This window comes from Mesoplodon bidens (assembly GCF_964165515.1).
Source record: "Mesoplodon bidens genome assembly, chromosome: 19".
Classification (NCBI taxonomy): domain Eukaryota; kingdom Metazoa; phylum Chordata; class Mammalia; order Artiodactyla; family Ziphiidae; genus Mesoplodon; species Mesoplodon bidens.
In genome coordinates, this window is record NC_138179.1 from 39,137,577 (window position 1) to 39,154,884 (window position 17,308).

General features: G+C 57.1%; 2 protein-coding genes across 15 annotated transcripts in view; both read left to right on the forward strand.

The window, feature by feature from the left end:
- The first annotated feature begins 142 nt into the window (after positions 1-142).
- Positions 143-8,725, forward strand: TSEN54 (tRNA splicing endonuclease subunit 54). Of its 7 annotated transcripts, none has more exons than XM_081218031.1 (12): positions 143-656; positions 816-997; positions 1,292-1,456; positions 1,554-1,617; positions 1,701-1,784; positions 2,114-2,212; positions 3,194-3,246; positions 4,828-4,929; positions 5,114-5,760; positions 6,655-6,715; positions 7,028-7,144; positions 7,647-8,723. In XM_081218031.1, the coding sequence occupies exons 5-12, from the start codon at positions 1,719-1,721 to the stop codon at positions 7,795-7,797; spliced, it is 1,296 nt and encodes a 431-aa protein (XP_081074157.1). In that variant the 5' UTR covers positions 143-656; positions 816-997; positions 1,292-1,456; positions 1,554-1,617; positions 1,701-1,718; the 3' UTR covers positions 7,798-8,723. The 7 variants fall into 7 exon arrangements, 6 of the variants coding, with proteins under 6 accessions (XP_081074157.1, XP_081074155.1, XP_081074156.1 ...); XM_081218030.1 differs by having other exon boundaries at positions 152-211; positions 499-997; XM_081218032.1 differs by having other exon boundaries at positions 170-211.
- Positions 8,726-9,015: 290 nt separating this feature from the next.
- LLGL2 (LLGL scribble cell polarity complex component 2) overlaps positions 9,016-17,308 on the forward strand; it is a 34,091-nt gene continuing 25,798 nt past the window's right edge. For 2 of the 8 annotated variants that reach the window (XR_014013897.1, XR_014013898.1), the window contains exons 1-2: positions 9,018-9,328; positions 10,070-10,169. The gene's annotated coding sequence lies outside the window, so the exon portion shown is untranslated. Of the gene's footprint in view, positions 9,334-9,355; positions 9,635-10,069; positions 10,170-17,308 lie in introns of those variants that run through there. The other 6 variants (XR_014013901.1, XR_014013902.1, XM_081218115.1 and 3 more) reach the window with 5 other exon arrangements.

A 17,308-nucleotide genomic window follows, 5' to 3' on the forward strand; every position in this document is an offset into this window, starting at 1 on the left:
CGGCAGCGCAGTCGGACTGTCAGTCAGTGCCTACGGCCCCGCCCCGATCCGCGTCAGGCCCCGCCCCCTCTCTCTGGTCCGGACCGAGGACGCTGGCCGGGTCAGCGCATGCGCCCAGGTGAAGCGGCGTGGGTGGGGCAGAGAGTGCGTGCAGCTGCCTCCTGGCTGTGGAGCCCCGGGCGACCCGGGGCTCTAGAGTTCAGACCGAATGGTGAGATACCCTGTTTGTGACTGGGTGGGACAGAAGACGTGATGTGAAGGGATCTGGGAACAGAGACCCAGGAATCCCACTTGGGAAGCCCCCCTTCCTCTTTGACCCTTGCCCTTCCCGGGACTCCCGCGGCGACCTCCGCCCGCGGCCAGAGTCGCCGACCCACAGCCACTGGTCGGGGCAATGGTGCCACCTAGCGGACCGTGTCGGAACGACCCACGGTGGCGGCGGCGGCGGGGACCCCAGCCTTGAGGAGGTGCTAATGATGGGCTGGGGTGGCGCTTCAGCACCATCGTGGGTCGGACAGCGCCTCCCCCCAACCCGCCCTGGCCCTGGAAACCCGGCTTCGGACCCTCTAGGAAGGGGCCCAACGGAAGACCCTGAAGGAACTCCGAACCTCCCTAGACTGCACCTGACAGCCCTCGGTGACCTTCAGTTTGTGAAGGTGGAATTCAGGAACCCAAAGCTCTCCCTTCTCTAAACCCCCTCTTCTAACCTCCCTGTCCAGCCTGGGTGGTGGGGACTAAGCAGCCCAGGGCTGCGGCGGGGAGGGTCACGCATTTGACTCTTCATACTACACTTTTCTAACGCCGGGCTCCTCAAGTTTTACTAGAGAGAAGCCCAGAGGCGGGCTGGGGATAGGAGAGGGGAGCGCCTCCAAATCCAGAAACCTGCAAGCTCTCCGCCCCTGGAATCGAGGCACATGTTTGTGGGCAGCCTCTAGGACCCAGGACACCCAGGAAGGTGGAAAGCAGGTGGATTGATCCGGAGACCCGAGGAGTAGAGGTAGGATCCGCGGGCGCTAGGGCCGCGCGGAGTTCCGGCGGTGGGCGGGGCGTGGGCGGGGCGCGCGCGCGCGCGCAGCGGCAGACCGCAACCCCATGGATCCCGAACCCGGGTCAGCCTCGGTGGAGGTGCCTGCCGGGCGCGTGCTCAGGTGCGGCGCGGCCCGGCCCGGGGGAGGCGCCGGGACCGCGGAGTGGGCGCCGGGAAGGGCCCGGGCACCCGGGACGGGGATCCAGGCCTGGGCCGAGCGGCCCCGACTGCGCGGCGCTAACCCCGCGTCCCTTCCTTCCCCAGTGCCCCGGAGCTCTTCGCTGCCCGTTCCAGGTCCCAGAAGCTGCCCCAGCGCTCGCATGGCCCCAAGGACTTCCTCCCCGACGGCTCAGCGGCCCAGGCTGAGCGACTGCGAGTGTGCCGCGAGGAGCTCTGGCAGCTGCTGGCGGAGGAGCGCGTGGAGCGCCTGTGAGGGGGCCGGGCCGGGGCGGGGGCGAAGCGGGGCGGACGGACCCGGTAGACTAATCCGGTAGACTGAGATGGACCCCTCCCTACTCCTCGCCAGGGGCAGTTTGGTGGCCGCCGAGTGGAGACCGGAAGAAGGCTTCGTGGAGTTGAAGTCTCCTGCGGTGAGCGGTGGGGTTCAAGACAGGGGACCCGCCTTCTCTGCCCTCCTGGCTCCTTTGTGACATTTGCTCTGGATCCCACGCAGGGTAAATTCTGGCAGACCATGGGCTTCTCAGAGCAGGGCCGGCAGCGGCTTCACCCGGAAGAGGCCTTGTATCTGCTGGAGTGTGTGAGTGGGGCCCTGGGAGAGTGGAGAAAGGGTTGGGACCAAGGAACCAGAAGGACGTTTTTATTGGAGAAAAAGTATATACAACTGAGTATTCAGGGAGCTTGTGACCTGATTTCTAGAGCAGGAGACAAGAATACCACGCAGAGAGCAGGCATTCCAGTCGAAGTTAGTGGTTGCTGCCTCCCTCTCCCCCCTCCCCTTCCTGGTTGGCCCTATTCTTGCTGTGATGAGGGGGTCGTAGCACGCAGATATCAGAGCAGGGAAGTTGCCTCATTGGCTGTGCCACTGCAGGGACGGTTCACAACCCGAGCTGTTGGCCCCGCTTCCAGGGCTCTATCCAGCTCTTCCACCAAGACCTTCCACTGTCTATCCAAGAGGCCTACCAGCTGCTGCTGACTGAGGACACCATGACTTTCCTGCAGTACCAGGTATCTGCCACCCTCTCCCGGGAGAGAAGCCACCCATCCACTGAACTAATGAGTATTTATAAGTACCTCTGAGGTGCTAGGCACAGAGCCATGTGCTAAGGCTACAAGACCTGCAAGGGCTCTGTTGTCATGGTGCTTACATCCTAGTGGTGGCACTTGGGTAATATATAGGTAAGCAAGCAAATGGATGATTGACTTCACAGCTGAGTGCCAGGAAAAAGACAAAGAGGAGGAGGGGCACCAGGCTAGAGACAGAAATGTGGACACCATGGTGGCATGGATGGTATTTCAAACCCCACTGGGCTGTACGGAGGTGTGGCCAGAGTAGAGGGCTGTGTCTGAGACCTGGGGCACTCTAACCTGGGAAGGTCAGGGGGAAGATAAGGGAACTGAAGAGGGTCTGGCAATGCAGGAGAAAAACCAGGAGAGGTGGCATCACAGAAGCCAAGAGAAGGTCTTTCCAGGAAGAAGTGCTTGGCTATGTTGAAGGCTTGAGAGATCAAGCAAGCTGGGGGCATTCCTGCCTACATCTCTCAGATATGGATACAGGGACACAAGGATGAACATGTGGTTCATCCAAAGACTATTCCCCCCATCCCACCCATCTGTGGAGGTGCTGCGGGGCGGCCAGGTGTCCACCACCTTCTGGTATCTTGTCTTTATTGTAGTCAGGAGCTTCACTGGTGACAGCTTTGGTATCTGAATATTCTAGGGTGTAGTTTTTTTCCTGGTCCATCAATTATCAGCTTTTTGGGATTTGTGTTTAAGAAACCGCTAAATGTCGTTTGTGGCCACAGTAAGGTAAGGGAGAGACAGGAATTCAGAGACTTGCGACCTTAGTTTGGGGAAAGCGTTTATAATGGAGTATGGTCCTACCAGTCCCAGGGTTTGGAATCTGGGGGTGTGGTGAATGGCTTCTGTCTGGAGAAACTACTTGTTTTCAAAAGTGGACGTCTGACCTCTACTTTTTTATCTTATGAGGTCTTCAGTCACCTGAAGAGACTGGGCTATGTGCTTCGACGATTCCAAGCAAGGTAAATCCCTATCTTATTTCCCTCGAATGTATTCTAGTCCTGAAACCTGGCTGACTGGCCCCAAAGTAGAAAGTGGCCTCTCCTTACCTGGAATCCTTGGGGAACTGCAGCTTTCTGAACAGGCTGGAGGTGCTCTATTGAGAGCCATGTTGGGACAAATCTGGGTCATTTCACCTTATCCTGGGCTATCAGATTGAGCCCCATCTTCAGCCCGTTCACTCCACAGATAACAACTGAGCACCTACAGCTCAGCGTGAGAATGGAGATATGGTACCGGAACAGTGCCTGGCACTTAGTAGGTGTGCAAGCAGATTTGTTAAGTGAAAATATGAATGAAGGATCAAGTGAGGAATTAACAGTTGAGTAGGGTTTCACATTCCTTTTGCTAGGTTAAGTGTTCTTTCCTTCTGGGTCTTCTGAGGATCAACACCTTAGTAATCCAGCACAGCTAAGAGCCACAGAGACTTTCAGGCTCAGGAGGAGAAACTGGTACAGCCTTTGCAGGTTCACAGTATGTCAGAAATGCTCTAGAACAAGCACATCCTTTAATTCCTGAAAGTGGAACATATATTAAGGAAACAGTCACAGATGTGTGTGTAAGTTCACCTGTGAAACGTGTTTATTCATTCAGTCATTTGTTCAACAGTATTTATTGACTACCTACTGGGTGCCAGGCCCTATGCTGGTTGCTGAGGAATAGCAGAGAGCAAAATCACTGCCCCCCCAGAACTTGTATTTAGTGGGGAGCTTACATGAAACACCATCACTTTGCGAAATCAGTGATCTCGGAAACATACTATAAGCCCAACAGGGAAAGCATGGTCACACAGATTAAAGTTTATCCCTTAGAGCAACGCTATTTGATAGAACTTTCTGTAGTGATAAAAATGGTCTGTGTCTGTGTTATCCAGTATACGTGGCTTGTGTCACCATGGGACTGAATTTTTAATTTTGTTTAATTTTAATAGATTTAAATTTAACTTAAAGAGCCCCTTTTGTCTAGGGCGACCATATTGGACAGTACAGCCTCACAGCCATAAAAAAATAATGGCAGGGAAGAATGAATAATGTCCATAATATACTGTTGAGTGTAAAAAAAGACTACACGGTAGTATGTTAGTACAATGTTATTTTTGAGAGGGAGAACCATGGAGAAAGACAGTATGCGTGTTTGTAAGAAACAGCGTTAGGAAGACAGTATGTGTGTTTGTAAGAAACAACGTTACAGTAGTATCTATGGGTTTTATTTTCATTTTTCTTGATTTTCCAAGTTTTCTCGTCCTCCTGATTTTTCTCACTAGGGATTAATTATCTATTGCTGGCTCTGCAGGAGCCCTGGTTTCAGGGAACCTCTGTTCAAAGGTGCCATTGGTGAGACCCAGAGGCCTGGACAAAGATGCATGGGCAGGCCCCTGTGTCTGCCCCCATGTACCCCGTGTGCAGGTCTGCCTGGGGCCTTAGCCCTTGGTGATGGCTCTAGCCCCTGGTCCATGACTTACTCTGAGCCAGTCCCTCACACATTCCATGGGGAGCACCAGACTGAGGAGGTGGATCTGTTGCCTGCCCCATTCTCACCCACAGCTCCGTCCTGTCCCCTTACGAGAGGCAGCTGAACTTGGATGGCAGTGTCCAGCGCTTGGAGGATCGGAATGGCAAGAGGAAGAGGAGGAGCTCCAGCTCTCAGTAATGCTCCCCACACGGCCACTCCCCAGGGAGAGCTTTGAGGGAGTGCTGGTGTTTGGGCCTTGGAGAATGCCCGGGCTTAAGAGCTGGGCTTGGGCTCAGGGAGGCTGTAGGGCACGTGTGGGTCGCGTGCACCTCGGCAGTCAGGAGCCGACGTGCTGCATTTCCTCCCCACGTCCCTCAGGTCCATTAATAAGAAGCCCAAGGCCCTGGAGAACCCCCTGCAGGTGGTGGATGGGACACCCGAGAGCCTGGCAACCTCCAGCCCACCTCCCCGATACCAGAACAGCCGATGCCCAGAGGAGAAATCCCTGGAGTCAAGCCCCGTAAAAGGCCCCATGGGCCCCTTTCAGCTTCTGGGGTCCCTGGAGCCCTGCCCTGGGCTGGCCAGGGAGGGGGTGCGGTGCAGCCAGGAGAGTGGCAAAATGGAGAACGGGGTCATGGGGGCTTGCAAGCCACGCTGGAACTTTGAGCAGATCTCCTTCCCCAACATGGCTTCAGATAGTCGCCATACCCTCCTGCTTGCCCCTGCCCCAGAGCTGCTCCCGGCCAACGTGGCAGGGCGGGAGACAGACGCTGAGTCCTGGTGCCAGAAGCTAAACCAGCGGAAGGAGAAGCTCTCCAGGCGGGAACGGGAGCAACAGGCAGAGGAGGCCCAGCGCTTCCAGGAGGATGTAAACTCGGATCCCGAGGTGCAGCGCTGCTCCAGCTGGCAGGAGTACAAGCAGCTGCTGCAGAGGCGGCACCTGCAGAAGACCCGGAGCCGCCCCCCACACCTGTGGGACCAGCCTGTCATGCCCTTGCTGAGTCCCGGTCAGGCAGACTCCCCAGGTACCCCCTCATCCTGCCATGGGCCACAAGACTTTGAAAGGGGCATGGATTGACCACAACTGATGGAGGCTTAAGAAAGATGGGGGAGGAGAGAGCTATCAGTGGAGTGGAAACCACAAGGATAGTCCATTCTGGGAGGCAGCAAAGACACCCAGGCGGGAAGGTTTAGAAATGGCAAGTCAGTGCCCAAGGAGAGGTGAGGAGGAGTGAAAACTACAGCCACATCCTTAAAATCATAAACGAGATGCATGTGGAGTGGCTCTGCCACCAACTGGCTGTGGTTCCCTGTTCTCCCACCTCTGTCAGAGGAGAACAAGGAGGTGATATATTGGTCAGATAAAAGGAAAGCTTCTTGTATGCCCTGCATGTTAAGAATAGAGAACTAATAGGCAAGAATTGTGTTAGCGAATTCAGAACTACAGTCCTTAATGGGAACATGGTGAGTTGTAAGTAACTAGAGTCGTGTTGTTAGAGCAGTTAAATTTGAATTTCAGATAAACAACTAATTTTTTTTAGTATATGTATATTCCAAAAGTTGCATGGGGCATACCTATACTAAAAAAAAGAAATCTGGGGCTTCCCTGGTGGCGCAGTGGTTGAGAGTCCGCCTGCCGATGCAGGGGACACGGGTTCGTGCCCCGGTCCGGGAAGATCCCACATGCCGCGGAGCGGCTGGGCCCATGAGCCATGGCTGCTGAGCCTGCGCGTCCGGAGCCTGTGCTCCGCAACGGGAGAGGCCGCGACAGTGAGAGGCCCGCGTACCGCAAAAAAAAAAAAAAAAAAGAAATCTGCTAAATCTGGTAATCCTAAACTAGATGGCAGATTCAGAAATGTCAGGGGGAGTCTGGATGGTTGACTGCCCTCACCAACGCCTTATTTTCACCATCCTTGTAGCCACAGTCCTTCAGCATATCTCTGTGCTGCAGACGACACACCTTGCTGATGGAGGTGCGCGGTGAGTTTCCAGGTAGTGCCTGTCTCCACAGTACTTTGGGTGCCGGCAGGAGTTGGCAGCTGGGATTTTACTCCTGAAGTTGGGCATGAGCTGGGGGAATCATTCTAGGGACCCCTACCCTGGCTAATATTCACGTATATCTAGGGGAGAGGGAGGAGTGAGAGACAAGAGGAGATTTTCCCCCAGCTTCTCAGATAAGGTAGCTGTCCCTCCTTAGTCCCCCTGGAGGAACTGGGGGAGGGAAAGGGTGGTGTGGAAAGAAAAGATGGGGGAGGAGAGCCCGTTTCCTAAGGTTTCTCACTCTGTCCTCAGGCTGGTGGAGAAGTCTGGGGGCTTGGAGATCAGCTTTGATGTTTACCAGGCTGACGCCGTGGCCACCTTCCGAAAGAATAACCCTGGCAAGCCCTATGTCCGGATGTGCATTAGTGGGTACGGGACCAGCGAGCACTTCCCCCGGGCTGCTGCCAGTTCTCTCATAAACTAGCTGGACCTCCTCTCCATGCCCCTGGCTAGTTCATCAGTCCCTGAGAAGAACCAGCGGTCCAGAGAGAGGCCCCATAGCCAGTTAGTGCTACAGGAACCCAGGCCTCCCAATCCTCACCTCGCGTTCCTGGCATTTTCGAGTAGTCTCCTGTGCCACTTTAGTCCCAGGCTCACCCAGCAGAAGGGGTGTGAATCAGAGGGATTTCCAGGCTAAGAGTGGCGAGAACCCTACTCTTCCTAGTCCCCTTACCCAACCAGGGCTCTGAGTGTTACTTGGAGAACTTAATCAGAGCTGTGCAGTTTGCAGACAGGAGAGCCCAGGGGCCAGACTTCTTGTACCCCCAACCAGGGAAGGGAATTGCCCTTCCCTGGGAGCCTCAGAGGGCTGGGTTCTCAAAGCCTGTGGGTGGGCTCTGTTCAGGTCTCAGTCTAACCTTGATTCTCGCAGATTTGATGAGCCAGTCCCAGACCTCTGCACCCTCAAGCGGTTGTCCTACCAGAGCGGGGATGTTCCTCTGATCTTTGCCCTGGTGGATCACGGAGACATCTCCTTCTACAGCTTCAGGGACTTCACGCTACCCAGGGATCTGGAGCACTGACCACGCAGCTCTGGCAGGGCCTGGGGTCTGCTCTGAGGGACCCGGACTGTCTGCTCTCAGGGACCATCTCAGTTGCCTCCTACACCCAGACTCTGACCTGTAGCTTCAGAGGCTAGTCTGGGCTTTGGCCCTGGGTGTCTGATGCTTGCAGGAGAGGGGAGCTTTGCCCCCGCTACCTGGCTGCTGCAGCGCTTCCATGCCCCAGGCCTGAGATTGCTGCCTTGCAGTAAATCCCCTTGGAACTCAGGACTAGATTTCAGAGACCAGCGAGGCGGGGCAGAAGAGAGGACTCCGTGCCTTTAAATGAGAGGGTGCCTGCTTCTTGCGATAAAGCCAAAGCCATTAAAAAATAGATCCCTTTTCTGCTGTGGTTGGATGTACTGGACGAGTCCTCCCTACCCACCATACCATTGTCCGTGGAACTGGCCCCAGGCACTCACCCCTGCTGTATCCACCCACAGAGAGCGCTGCGTTCTCTGGTGCTAGAGCTAAGAGCAGCCCTCGGGAGGGTAGGAATGCGACCCGACCCTTTCTCTGGGAAGTCACTGACTTCTAGCTAGCTTGGCTTTCAGAAGGGTAGTCCGAGGAGGGAAGATGGCACTCCACTGGTCCTTCCCTGAACGCAGCCAGGTCCGGGTAGAGGGGCGGCCGAGAGTCGACTTGTCGGTGTGGCTTGAATCCTAGTCTTTCTGAGCTGTGCGGTGGAGCGTGCAGTTCACGCCCAGGCCTCGGGCCTGGCCTCCGCGCCCCTTCTGCTCGTCTCCTCGTTCCTAATCCCCTCCCTCGTCGTGCTGAAAACTCCGGTCGCTGTTGCTGCCGGTGATTCGGAGGAAGGTCCAGGCTTGGGGGCCGCCCAGAGAGGAGGCGCCTCGGCGACGCCCCAGTCCCCAAACCACCTAGTTCTTGGGTCCCGAAACTTGGCCCTGTGTTCGCCAGTCACCCTCTCTGATTGGGTTGGGCGCTTTCAGGAAGAGCCGGCCGCGCTTTGCTCCTCCCTCCGGGGCAGCTCGGGGCCAGGTTGTGGGAGGGACCGTTCCTCGGGCTTAGGAGGTGGCCCGGGGCCGCCGCGCGTTCCGGGAACTATTTCCTCCTCCGGGAGGCGGCGGGACACTGGGCGCGGCGCGGAGTCCTGCGATCAGATGCGCCCAGGTGAGGCCGAGGGCGGGCCTGCAGTTCCCTCGTACATATTCACGCGGGCCTCGGCCCCGCCCCCGAGGTCCACGGAGCCGCGGATTGGCCGGATCACGGCCCCCGCCCTCCCCGAGGGCGCCCGCGCTGCGCTCGGCCTCTAAGGCTTTGCGCTACCGGGGGCGGGGCCAGGCCCGGGGGGGCGGGCCGCTGGGGCTCTTCGCTCCGGGTTCCGCGGGCCCGGCCGGCTCACCATTTATGTAAATAGCGGCGGCTCCGCCCTCTGCTCGCCGCGCCGGAGGTGAGCAGGAAGGAGACTGTCGCCCAGCTGCCCGTGGGCTCGCGGCGGAGCGAGCGGAGCCGGACGCGGAGGCCTCGGACGGGGGCTGGCCTGGAGTTCCAGGTGAGGTGAGGGCCGGGACCCACCTAGTCGAGCCCGCCCCCTCGGGGCGCCCGCCACTTGGGGCGCCCGCCACTCGGGGCGGGGAGGCAGGGGAGGGCCGGGACCCCTGGCTTCTCCGGGCTGGGCGGGGAGGGCTGCGCGCAGATCCGCTCGCCTCGCTCCGGATCCCGTCGCTCCGCTCGTCTGGGAGAAAGACACCTGTAGAAAGTGCCGCTGGGAACTTTTCTGTGCCTGATCCACCCGCGATTACAGAATTTGGGTTTCGGGTTTGCACAATAGTGTTGGCTTTGGAGAGCAGGGAAACAGGTGCTCGGCCCGGCTGGGTGCGAGGGTCACTGCGGGCGGAGACAGAGTCCCCGGGTCTCGGGCCCCACGTGTAAGGCGCCTGGCCGGAAAGGCAGGCGACGCGCGTCTCCAGAGTGGCCCTCTCTCCGCGAGCGGGGGCCGGAGCGCTTTACGTTGGCGGCTTAGCCCCTGCTCCTGCCATCTGGGCCTTCTCCCTGCCGGCCCTTTGTGCCTCCTAATCCCCGGACACAGGAAGCCCGCGGAAGGGACTTGGGTCTTGGGGCCTTTCTCCGCCTCAGGCGGCTTTGGATACCTTTAGGAGACGTTACGGAGACCCAGTCTCTTTTCCAAGACCACGGGGGTGGGGTTGCGCTGCGGGACACTGGGACTTGGCAAGAAGTGAAAAATACCGCCTTGCCAAAGAAAGTGTGCAAAGTTTGCTCTTGGTTTGCTCAGGCTGGACGGTTCGCAGACACACCGAGCTTTCGCTGTGGGGAGAACTGACTGTAACCAGGAGAGCTGTGGTGTGGCCCCCTGAGGCTCTCACCTGAGACAGGTGAGCTTTGGGTGAGGTGGGCGGTGCGTAGACTCGGAGCCGTTCCCATGGGGATCCATGTGCCAGATGCAGGGCGTCTTAACCTGGGCTCTAGGGAGCCTCTGCAGAGTTTACAACTCAAGGTCCTGTCAGGCTGCAGAGGGGATTCTGGGCAGGGAGGGGAGGAGTGTGTCAGGGAGACAGGAAACTCCAGGTGGGAGGAACAGAGCAGCAGTACAGAAGAGCCCTAGCCCAGCCCAGGGGAAGCCAAGGTCAGAAGTGGCTTCTGAGGAACAGTCTGGGTCTTTGTGAGCTGAAGCATGGGAATGGTCCAACTTCTTTATTTTATGCACAGGGGATTCAGATTTGGTTTTCTTCAACTATCTGCCCACAGTGCTCACTTACGTCAGTGAGGGCTCAAACCCAGCTCTGGGGGCTCTGACCGGTGCTTGCTCCTATTCTCTGAAGTTAGACTGGGCCACTGTCTGTGGGAGCCACTGGGCAGTGTTTCCAAGGTCTGGGGTCATCCTGCATCCCTACTTTTCCCTGAGGCAATGGAGTATCCCCTTTAGCAGCAGATAAATATAATTTTTTAAAATTTATTTTATTTATTTTTGGCTGCACTGGGTCTTTGTTGCTGTGTGTGGGCTTTCTCTAGTTGCGGCGAGCAGGGGCTACTCTTTGTTGGTGCGCGGGCTTCTCATTGCAGTGGCTTCTCTTGTTGCGGAGCTCAGGCTATAGGCACGCGGGCTCAGTAGTTGTGGCTCACGGGCTTAGTTGCTCCGCGGCATGTGGGATCTTCCTGGACCAGGGATCGAACCTGTGTCCCCTGCATTGGCAGGTGGATTCTTAACCACTGCGCTACCAGGGAAGTTCCAGATTAATATAATTCTAATAATTTAGTAACTTAGTACTTAGCAGTGCTCTAGTGCACAATAGCATTAAAAGAAAGATAAAAGCCCTTAATCCCAGATGACCCCATTGGTTTAAAAAATAAAAAAGGTAATAGGAGCTCACTGGGGCAAATGAAGTGTTTTAGAAAGTGTAAAATAAGACAGAAAAAAACTTCTCCCTTGAGCTTCACAGTTTTTCCTCAGATATAGTGCTCATTAAGTTTTTTAGTGTCTTTCGACTCAGGTGTAGTTTTGAATTGTGCCTTGTCGGTTTCTTTCTGGATGACCCTGGCTCTGTCACTTAACCAAACCTCAGCAAGCCTTGTTTTTACAGTTGTTGACGAGAGGATGAAAAATGTCATAAACACGTGTGGCCTGGCACATAGCTGGCACCAAGTGAGGGTGGGCTGCTTTAGCGTCCCCACAAAGCATAAAAAGCGTGGTCACTTGCGGGAATTTGGGCAGATACCTGGGCCTTTTGGATGTGCCTGACGGGTTGTGAGGGAATTTGACTTCTCTGTCCAGAAATCCTGATTTCTGAACGCCTCTGGAGATCAGAACTTTTAGAACGAGGATGTTGCTCCTTGGAGAGCAGAGGTAGAGGGCAGTGGCCTCTCCTAACCTCACTTCGGGTTCCAGTGGCCCTTGGGACTTCCGCTGCTCCTTGGAAAAGCCAGGAGTGAGGCCTAACGGCCAGACCCCAGCTGGCAGGCCTTTCCTGGGAGGAGTGTGTGTGTACAATCTAATCTGCTTTGCTTTCTGCTCAGGGGAAGGCTTGGCTGTATACATTCTGCACCCTGGTGGGCGGATAGGTTGGGGTAGCACATTCCTGTGCTGCTCTGTTGTCATTAAGGGGATTTTCTGTGAACTCCAGAGTGCCTCCTTTCAACCTCATTTAGGGAAGGGGTATCTTCTCCTGCCAGGACTTCCTGACCCCAGGACCCTCCCTCCCATAGAGAAAATGGTACACGAAGCTGGAGAGTTTGGCTTCTCTGCCATCAGTCTGTGACCCCCTATCTACCGCATTGGAGACATTGAGCATCCCTGGCAAGAGTCTCCAGGGGCAATGTGGTGTTCCCTGAAGGGTCCTTCCTGACGTGTCAGAGGCAGCTTTTGAGATGCCTGAATCGGGGGCCAGGGTGGAGGCCCGAGAAGCCAATGGCCCTTGCTTCGGGGTTGGCTGCCTTGAGCAGCACTGGCTGCCTGGACTCACTTATCCTGAGTACTCAGCTCCGAGAGGCCTTCTTATCTCATCAGGCGATATCACTATCAGGGTTCCTCCTGGGTCTCCTGAGGCATGCCAGGTCTGTTTGGCAACTTTGTTTTCCCCTGCCCAGGAGTAGTTTTCAGGGAGAAGTGGGGTATGGGACAGAAGATGGGCGTCCCCCAGTAGGGCCACCAGTACCGTTCGCTCTTCTCCAGCCCTGGCTCCCTAGGGTCCCCCGGGAAAGCCTCCTCTCCCTGTGCCCTGTCACCATGGCGCTTGCCCAGCTCCCTTGGGGGTGGCCTTCCCTCCCCGCCCTGCCTCTCAGAGGAAACTGGTCCTTTGAAGAGTCACCCCACTCCTTCCCCTTCCCCTTTCCAGGAACCACAGTGAATTCTTGAGCTAGGAGAGGCTCCTCTGGGCGTGGGGACAGGGAAGCTGCTAGGTACCTGACTCTACCCTTCAGGAATTCAGCAGAGACGCGAGACTTTTCTCGAGACACCTGACTCGGTATTCCCAGGGTTTGATGAGAGGGACTGGGCACAAGACTGTTTGACGCCAGTAAATAATGTTATTGTTGGATGTACTTGCCAAGGAGCTGGGTGTCCTGGAGCCTGGGGCTGAGGCGGGACCTGTAAGGGTATCCCCAGGCAGGATGTCAGGCATGATAGGCACATGGCCCTGGCCTTGGTCAGAGACTTGAGAACAGGACGGGGAAGCTCCCTGAGGACCCCGTGGGGCCCCAGGCCAGTGCTCTTTAGGGTCAGTGGCTCCTGACTGGAGAACACCTTTGCCTAACTGATCCCCATCCAGTCCCAGCTGTTCATTTATTCAACAAGTATTTACTGGTGCCTCTGTATGTGCGGTGTGGTTGAGACACCAGGCATAATCCTTGCACCAAGCAAAGGTCTCTGCCGTCACAGGACTCAGATTCTAAAGGATGGGAAGCGTGAGTGACCGGAAATGAGTGTAGGTAATAAATCATCTGTTAAAAGGCAATGCGAGCTATAGAGTAAGCACTAAAGCCGGGGATCAAGACCCTTGGGAGGGGGGCAGGTTGCAACTTTAAACAGTGGTCAGGATGGGCCTCGTCAAAAAGGTCACATTTGAGCACAGACTTGCAGGAGGTGAGGGAGCTCTTTAAATAAATTTTGGGTGCCTCTCAGGTGTGAGGGCACTAAGCACTGGAGATACAACCATGGACAGGTCAGGCGGGGCCCAGTCCCTCCCTCCTGGAGATGACATAGCCTGGAAGCTGCTTGGGTCAGCCGTTCAAGTCTTGAGGCAAGTCTGAGGCCGTGGGTGGGAGCTTGATGGGAGGAGCCAGGCAGCCTACCCACCGCCACCCACGCCCACCCCAGGCAAGTCGTCAGTGTTCTCCCCAGAACTGCTTTGCTTTTCCTTGTGCTTGACCGCATCCAGTCTGTCGCTTCCCTGGAGAGAGTCTGGTGTTGGGTTGCAGAAGGGGACTGAGGCCCCCAGGATGGGGGTGTGGGGAGGGCGCATGCATTCCGACTTCCCACTCCACCCTTCAGGAGGAGCCTGGGGGTGGCAGGAGGGCCCTCCCAGGGTTGTGGGACTGGCCTGTGGCTCCGTGGGATGGACAGGGAGGGGTGGAGGGCCAGGTCAGGCTCTGGCTGCTGACCCCAGGTGGTCCCATCCAGCCTGCTGTTGGCGAGCCCCTTTGTCCTGGGAGGGAGGCTTGAACTGAGCAGACGGTCTGCAGCCTGGTTGGCGTTCAGACTGGGACTTGGACTCTGAACTGCCCGGGCTCCACAGCTCTCAGAATTGGCTATTTCGTAAGTAATTGTGAGAATTACATGAGATGATGCTTGTAAAGTGCTTCAAGTAGCATCTGGCCACAGTCCCTCTCAATCCCTTTTATTACCCAACAACAGCAGCGACAACAATTCTGTGGTTCCCACCCCCTCTCTCTCTGTGTTCTAGTTCCACATCCACAGAGGTGCCCTTTCTGCCAAGGTTTGGTTGCTAAGCTCCTGGCCAGGGGCTGCCTGGTGCCTCTGGGAGATTGGGTTTCCCAGGATAACTCAGGCGCTGGCAAAGCAGCCGTGAGCATCTGAGTTGGGACGGACAGGTGCCCAAGGGTCAGCAGCTGCCCCAGCTGCTTACAGCCCTCTCTTACCACTCCCCGCCGTGGGAGGTGCAGGGGCGTACTCACACCCGGCAGACGGAGGCCAAAGCCACACGCAGGATGTCGGGGAAGGGAGGGCAGCTTAGCGGCAGCCGGCTGTGGGAAGCACGAGCAGAGGGGAGCCTGGGGCTGCACCTCGTGCCGTGCGTGCCCTCGGAGATCGGAGATCGTGCACACGAGCAGGTGCTAGTGTGGCTCCAAGAGCCTTCTCTCCCGTGGGCCCGAGATGTCCAGAGTCCTGCTTCCGGATGTAGCCTCGCTTAGCAGCTCAGTGGAAATGCCCAGGCTGTGGAGGGACCTTCTAGGGGGCTGGCCCATCACACACCTCCGGGACTGGCTGATGCAGCTTGGCCAAGCCTTGGCCTCCTGGGGATAGATTGGCCCAGGCACCCCAAACAGTGCCAGCGTGGGTCGAGCCATCTGCTCTGGGGACCCCCTTCTTCCTCCCTGTGACACAATCAGACCCGCTGCTTAGAGCGGGGAGCCGAGACAAGCCCACTCACCTGCATTTATTTCTTCTCTGCCTCCACTGGTCTCTGCCCTGAGCTCCTGAGATGCAGGGGTGGGGGCAGGTCTAGGTGCGTCCCTGACACAGGGTCTGAGCAGAGGATGGGAAAGGAAGACAGGGTGTGAATTTGCTAACCTGTTGCCAAGTACGCAGCTCTCCTGTGTTTTTACGGCGTGGACATCAGGGTGTGGGGAGACCAATTCTAGGCCCTGGTATGTTTTGCTGGTGGGCAACAGTGTTGGATGATTAGAGCAGTGAGAGCGAAGGGAATCTCAGGGTCAGCTGCCCGCGGGGGACGCTTCAGGCCAGCTCCACGCACGCGGCGCAGACCTGTGGGGAGAATGAGTACGAATCAGCCACAAGTCAGCAAGCCTCCTGGCCCGGCCAGCCCTATACCCTAAGCGCCCGCCCCCGAGGGACCAGAGAGCCCGGCAGAGCAGGGAGGGCGGCTCAGAGGTAGGTCTGGACACGGACAGAGGGCGCAGTGGACAGGGATGGAGGCCGAGGTTGGGCAGTCTTTAGAAGCTCAGCGGACGGAGAAGGTGTTTCTTCTCAGGAAGCCCCCCCACCCCCGGCACGGGTTGTGCTCTAGCCAGGTGGCACCCCCGGCGCAGGAAGCCAGGACCCTCGGAGCTCCTTCCTTCCCCAGTCTTTGCCTCAGACCCTCCTTGGCGTCAGACTTGGGGGCTCCTCACCCTGGGGGGCCCCTGAGCTCTCTTCCCCCACATCCCTCACAGTAAAAGTGGCATTGACACATACAGCACCTGAGAGCTTGCCAGCCCCTCCCAGGCCTTCCTGTTGAAGCTCACAACCGCTCCACCGGTCACGGCCTGCAAGCTAGTAACATCCTTTCGCCCCGGACCCCGGGGCCCCTGAAGCCTGAGGTCACACAGCTGGCTCCACGCACCTGTCTCCTCCCTGCCTCTGTGCCCATTTGGTGTCCATAGCTGTGGGTGGGGCAGGAGCGATCCCCCAACAGGACTGAGTGCCAACTGTGAGCGCAGGGCTGCCCTCACACCTGACCACCACCTGGGCCCCTCCCCTGTGATCCTCTTATTTCCCCTGCCTGGGAGGCAGATAAACAGAAAGAAGAAAAAGCATCACCAGTAGTCCCATAACCCTTCCACTGTGTTGTCGACTTATGTAAATATTTTTAATAGATTCTACCTGACTCTTAGATACATTGGACATATGTTTCCATCCATGGCCATCGTCTCCTGCCCTTTTCTTTTTTTTTTTTTTTTTTTTTTTTTTTGTGGTATGCGGGCCTCTCACTGTTGTGGCCTCTCCCGTCGCGGAGCACAGGCTCCGGACGCGCAGGCTCAGCGGCCATGGCTCACGGGCCCAGCCGCTTCGCGGCATGGGATCTTCCCGGACCAGGGCACGAACCCGTGTCCCCTGCATCGGCAGGCGGACTCTCAACCACTGCGCCACCAGGGAAGCCCTCCTGCCCTTTTCATGACTGTACCCTTTCCATCGTCGGGCTGAGCACCCTTCACCTGCCCCCTGTTGTTGGCCGCGTAGGTTGCTTCTGATTTTTCCTAGCAGCTTAATGACCAGCACGACAAGGCAGGGGAGACCATCCACAGAGCTAGACGAGCGCCCGAGTCCGCAGTGGTCTTAGGCATCATTTTAGCATAAGGCACAGTCAAGCGCTGAGGGAGCACGGTGAACGCGGTCCGGATGGGTTCAGGGGGAGACGATTTTGGGAAGGTGATTTTTTGTATGCTGCTTGAGGGGCAAGGTTATACCAGAGAGAAACATGGAGACAAAAGCACGGAGACCACAGTGAATGGGGCTGGTGCGGGGGCTGAGGAGATGGACACAGGGCCAAGCAGAGGCGGACATGGGGTGGGGGAGGGGAGGGCGGACCACATCAGGCCCCTGCCCAGGACGGTCAGGGGGTTCCCAGCAGAGTCAAACTGAAGCTTTTTGTTGTGGCCCACCAGGCCCCCCTTCTGACCCATGTCATCCCTCCTCGTTGCCTGCGCCCAGCCCCTCGTGGCACACGGAAGCCCGCTCCAGGTGCCTGACACGCCCTGCCCCGAATCCTCCCGTGGCTGACCGCTTCCTACCATTCAGGACTGGGTGGAGGTATTATCACCTCTGTTCGTTCATTCAGCGTGCGCACGTTGGAGTGGAGGCAAGGGAGGGGAGGCTCGTATTTGGAGGAAAAGAACCCCAGGCAGAAGGAACGGCAAACGCGCAGACCCATACTCGGGAAGGTTCACTGAGTCCTCTGACCACCAAACCCTGGTCGCTCGATCTGAGCATCTTCCCTTATTTTCTTGTAGGCTCTGAGCTTTCTCTGAAACCATCCCGCTGACTGATTTGTGTACCTCTTAGCCATTGCGCTCCCCTGCCAGGATGTAAGCTTGGTGAACTGGAGGATCTTGTCTGTCT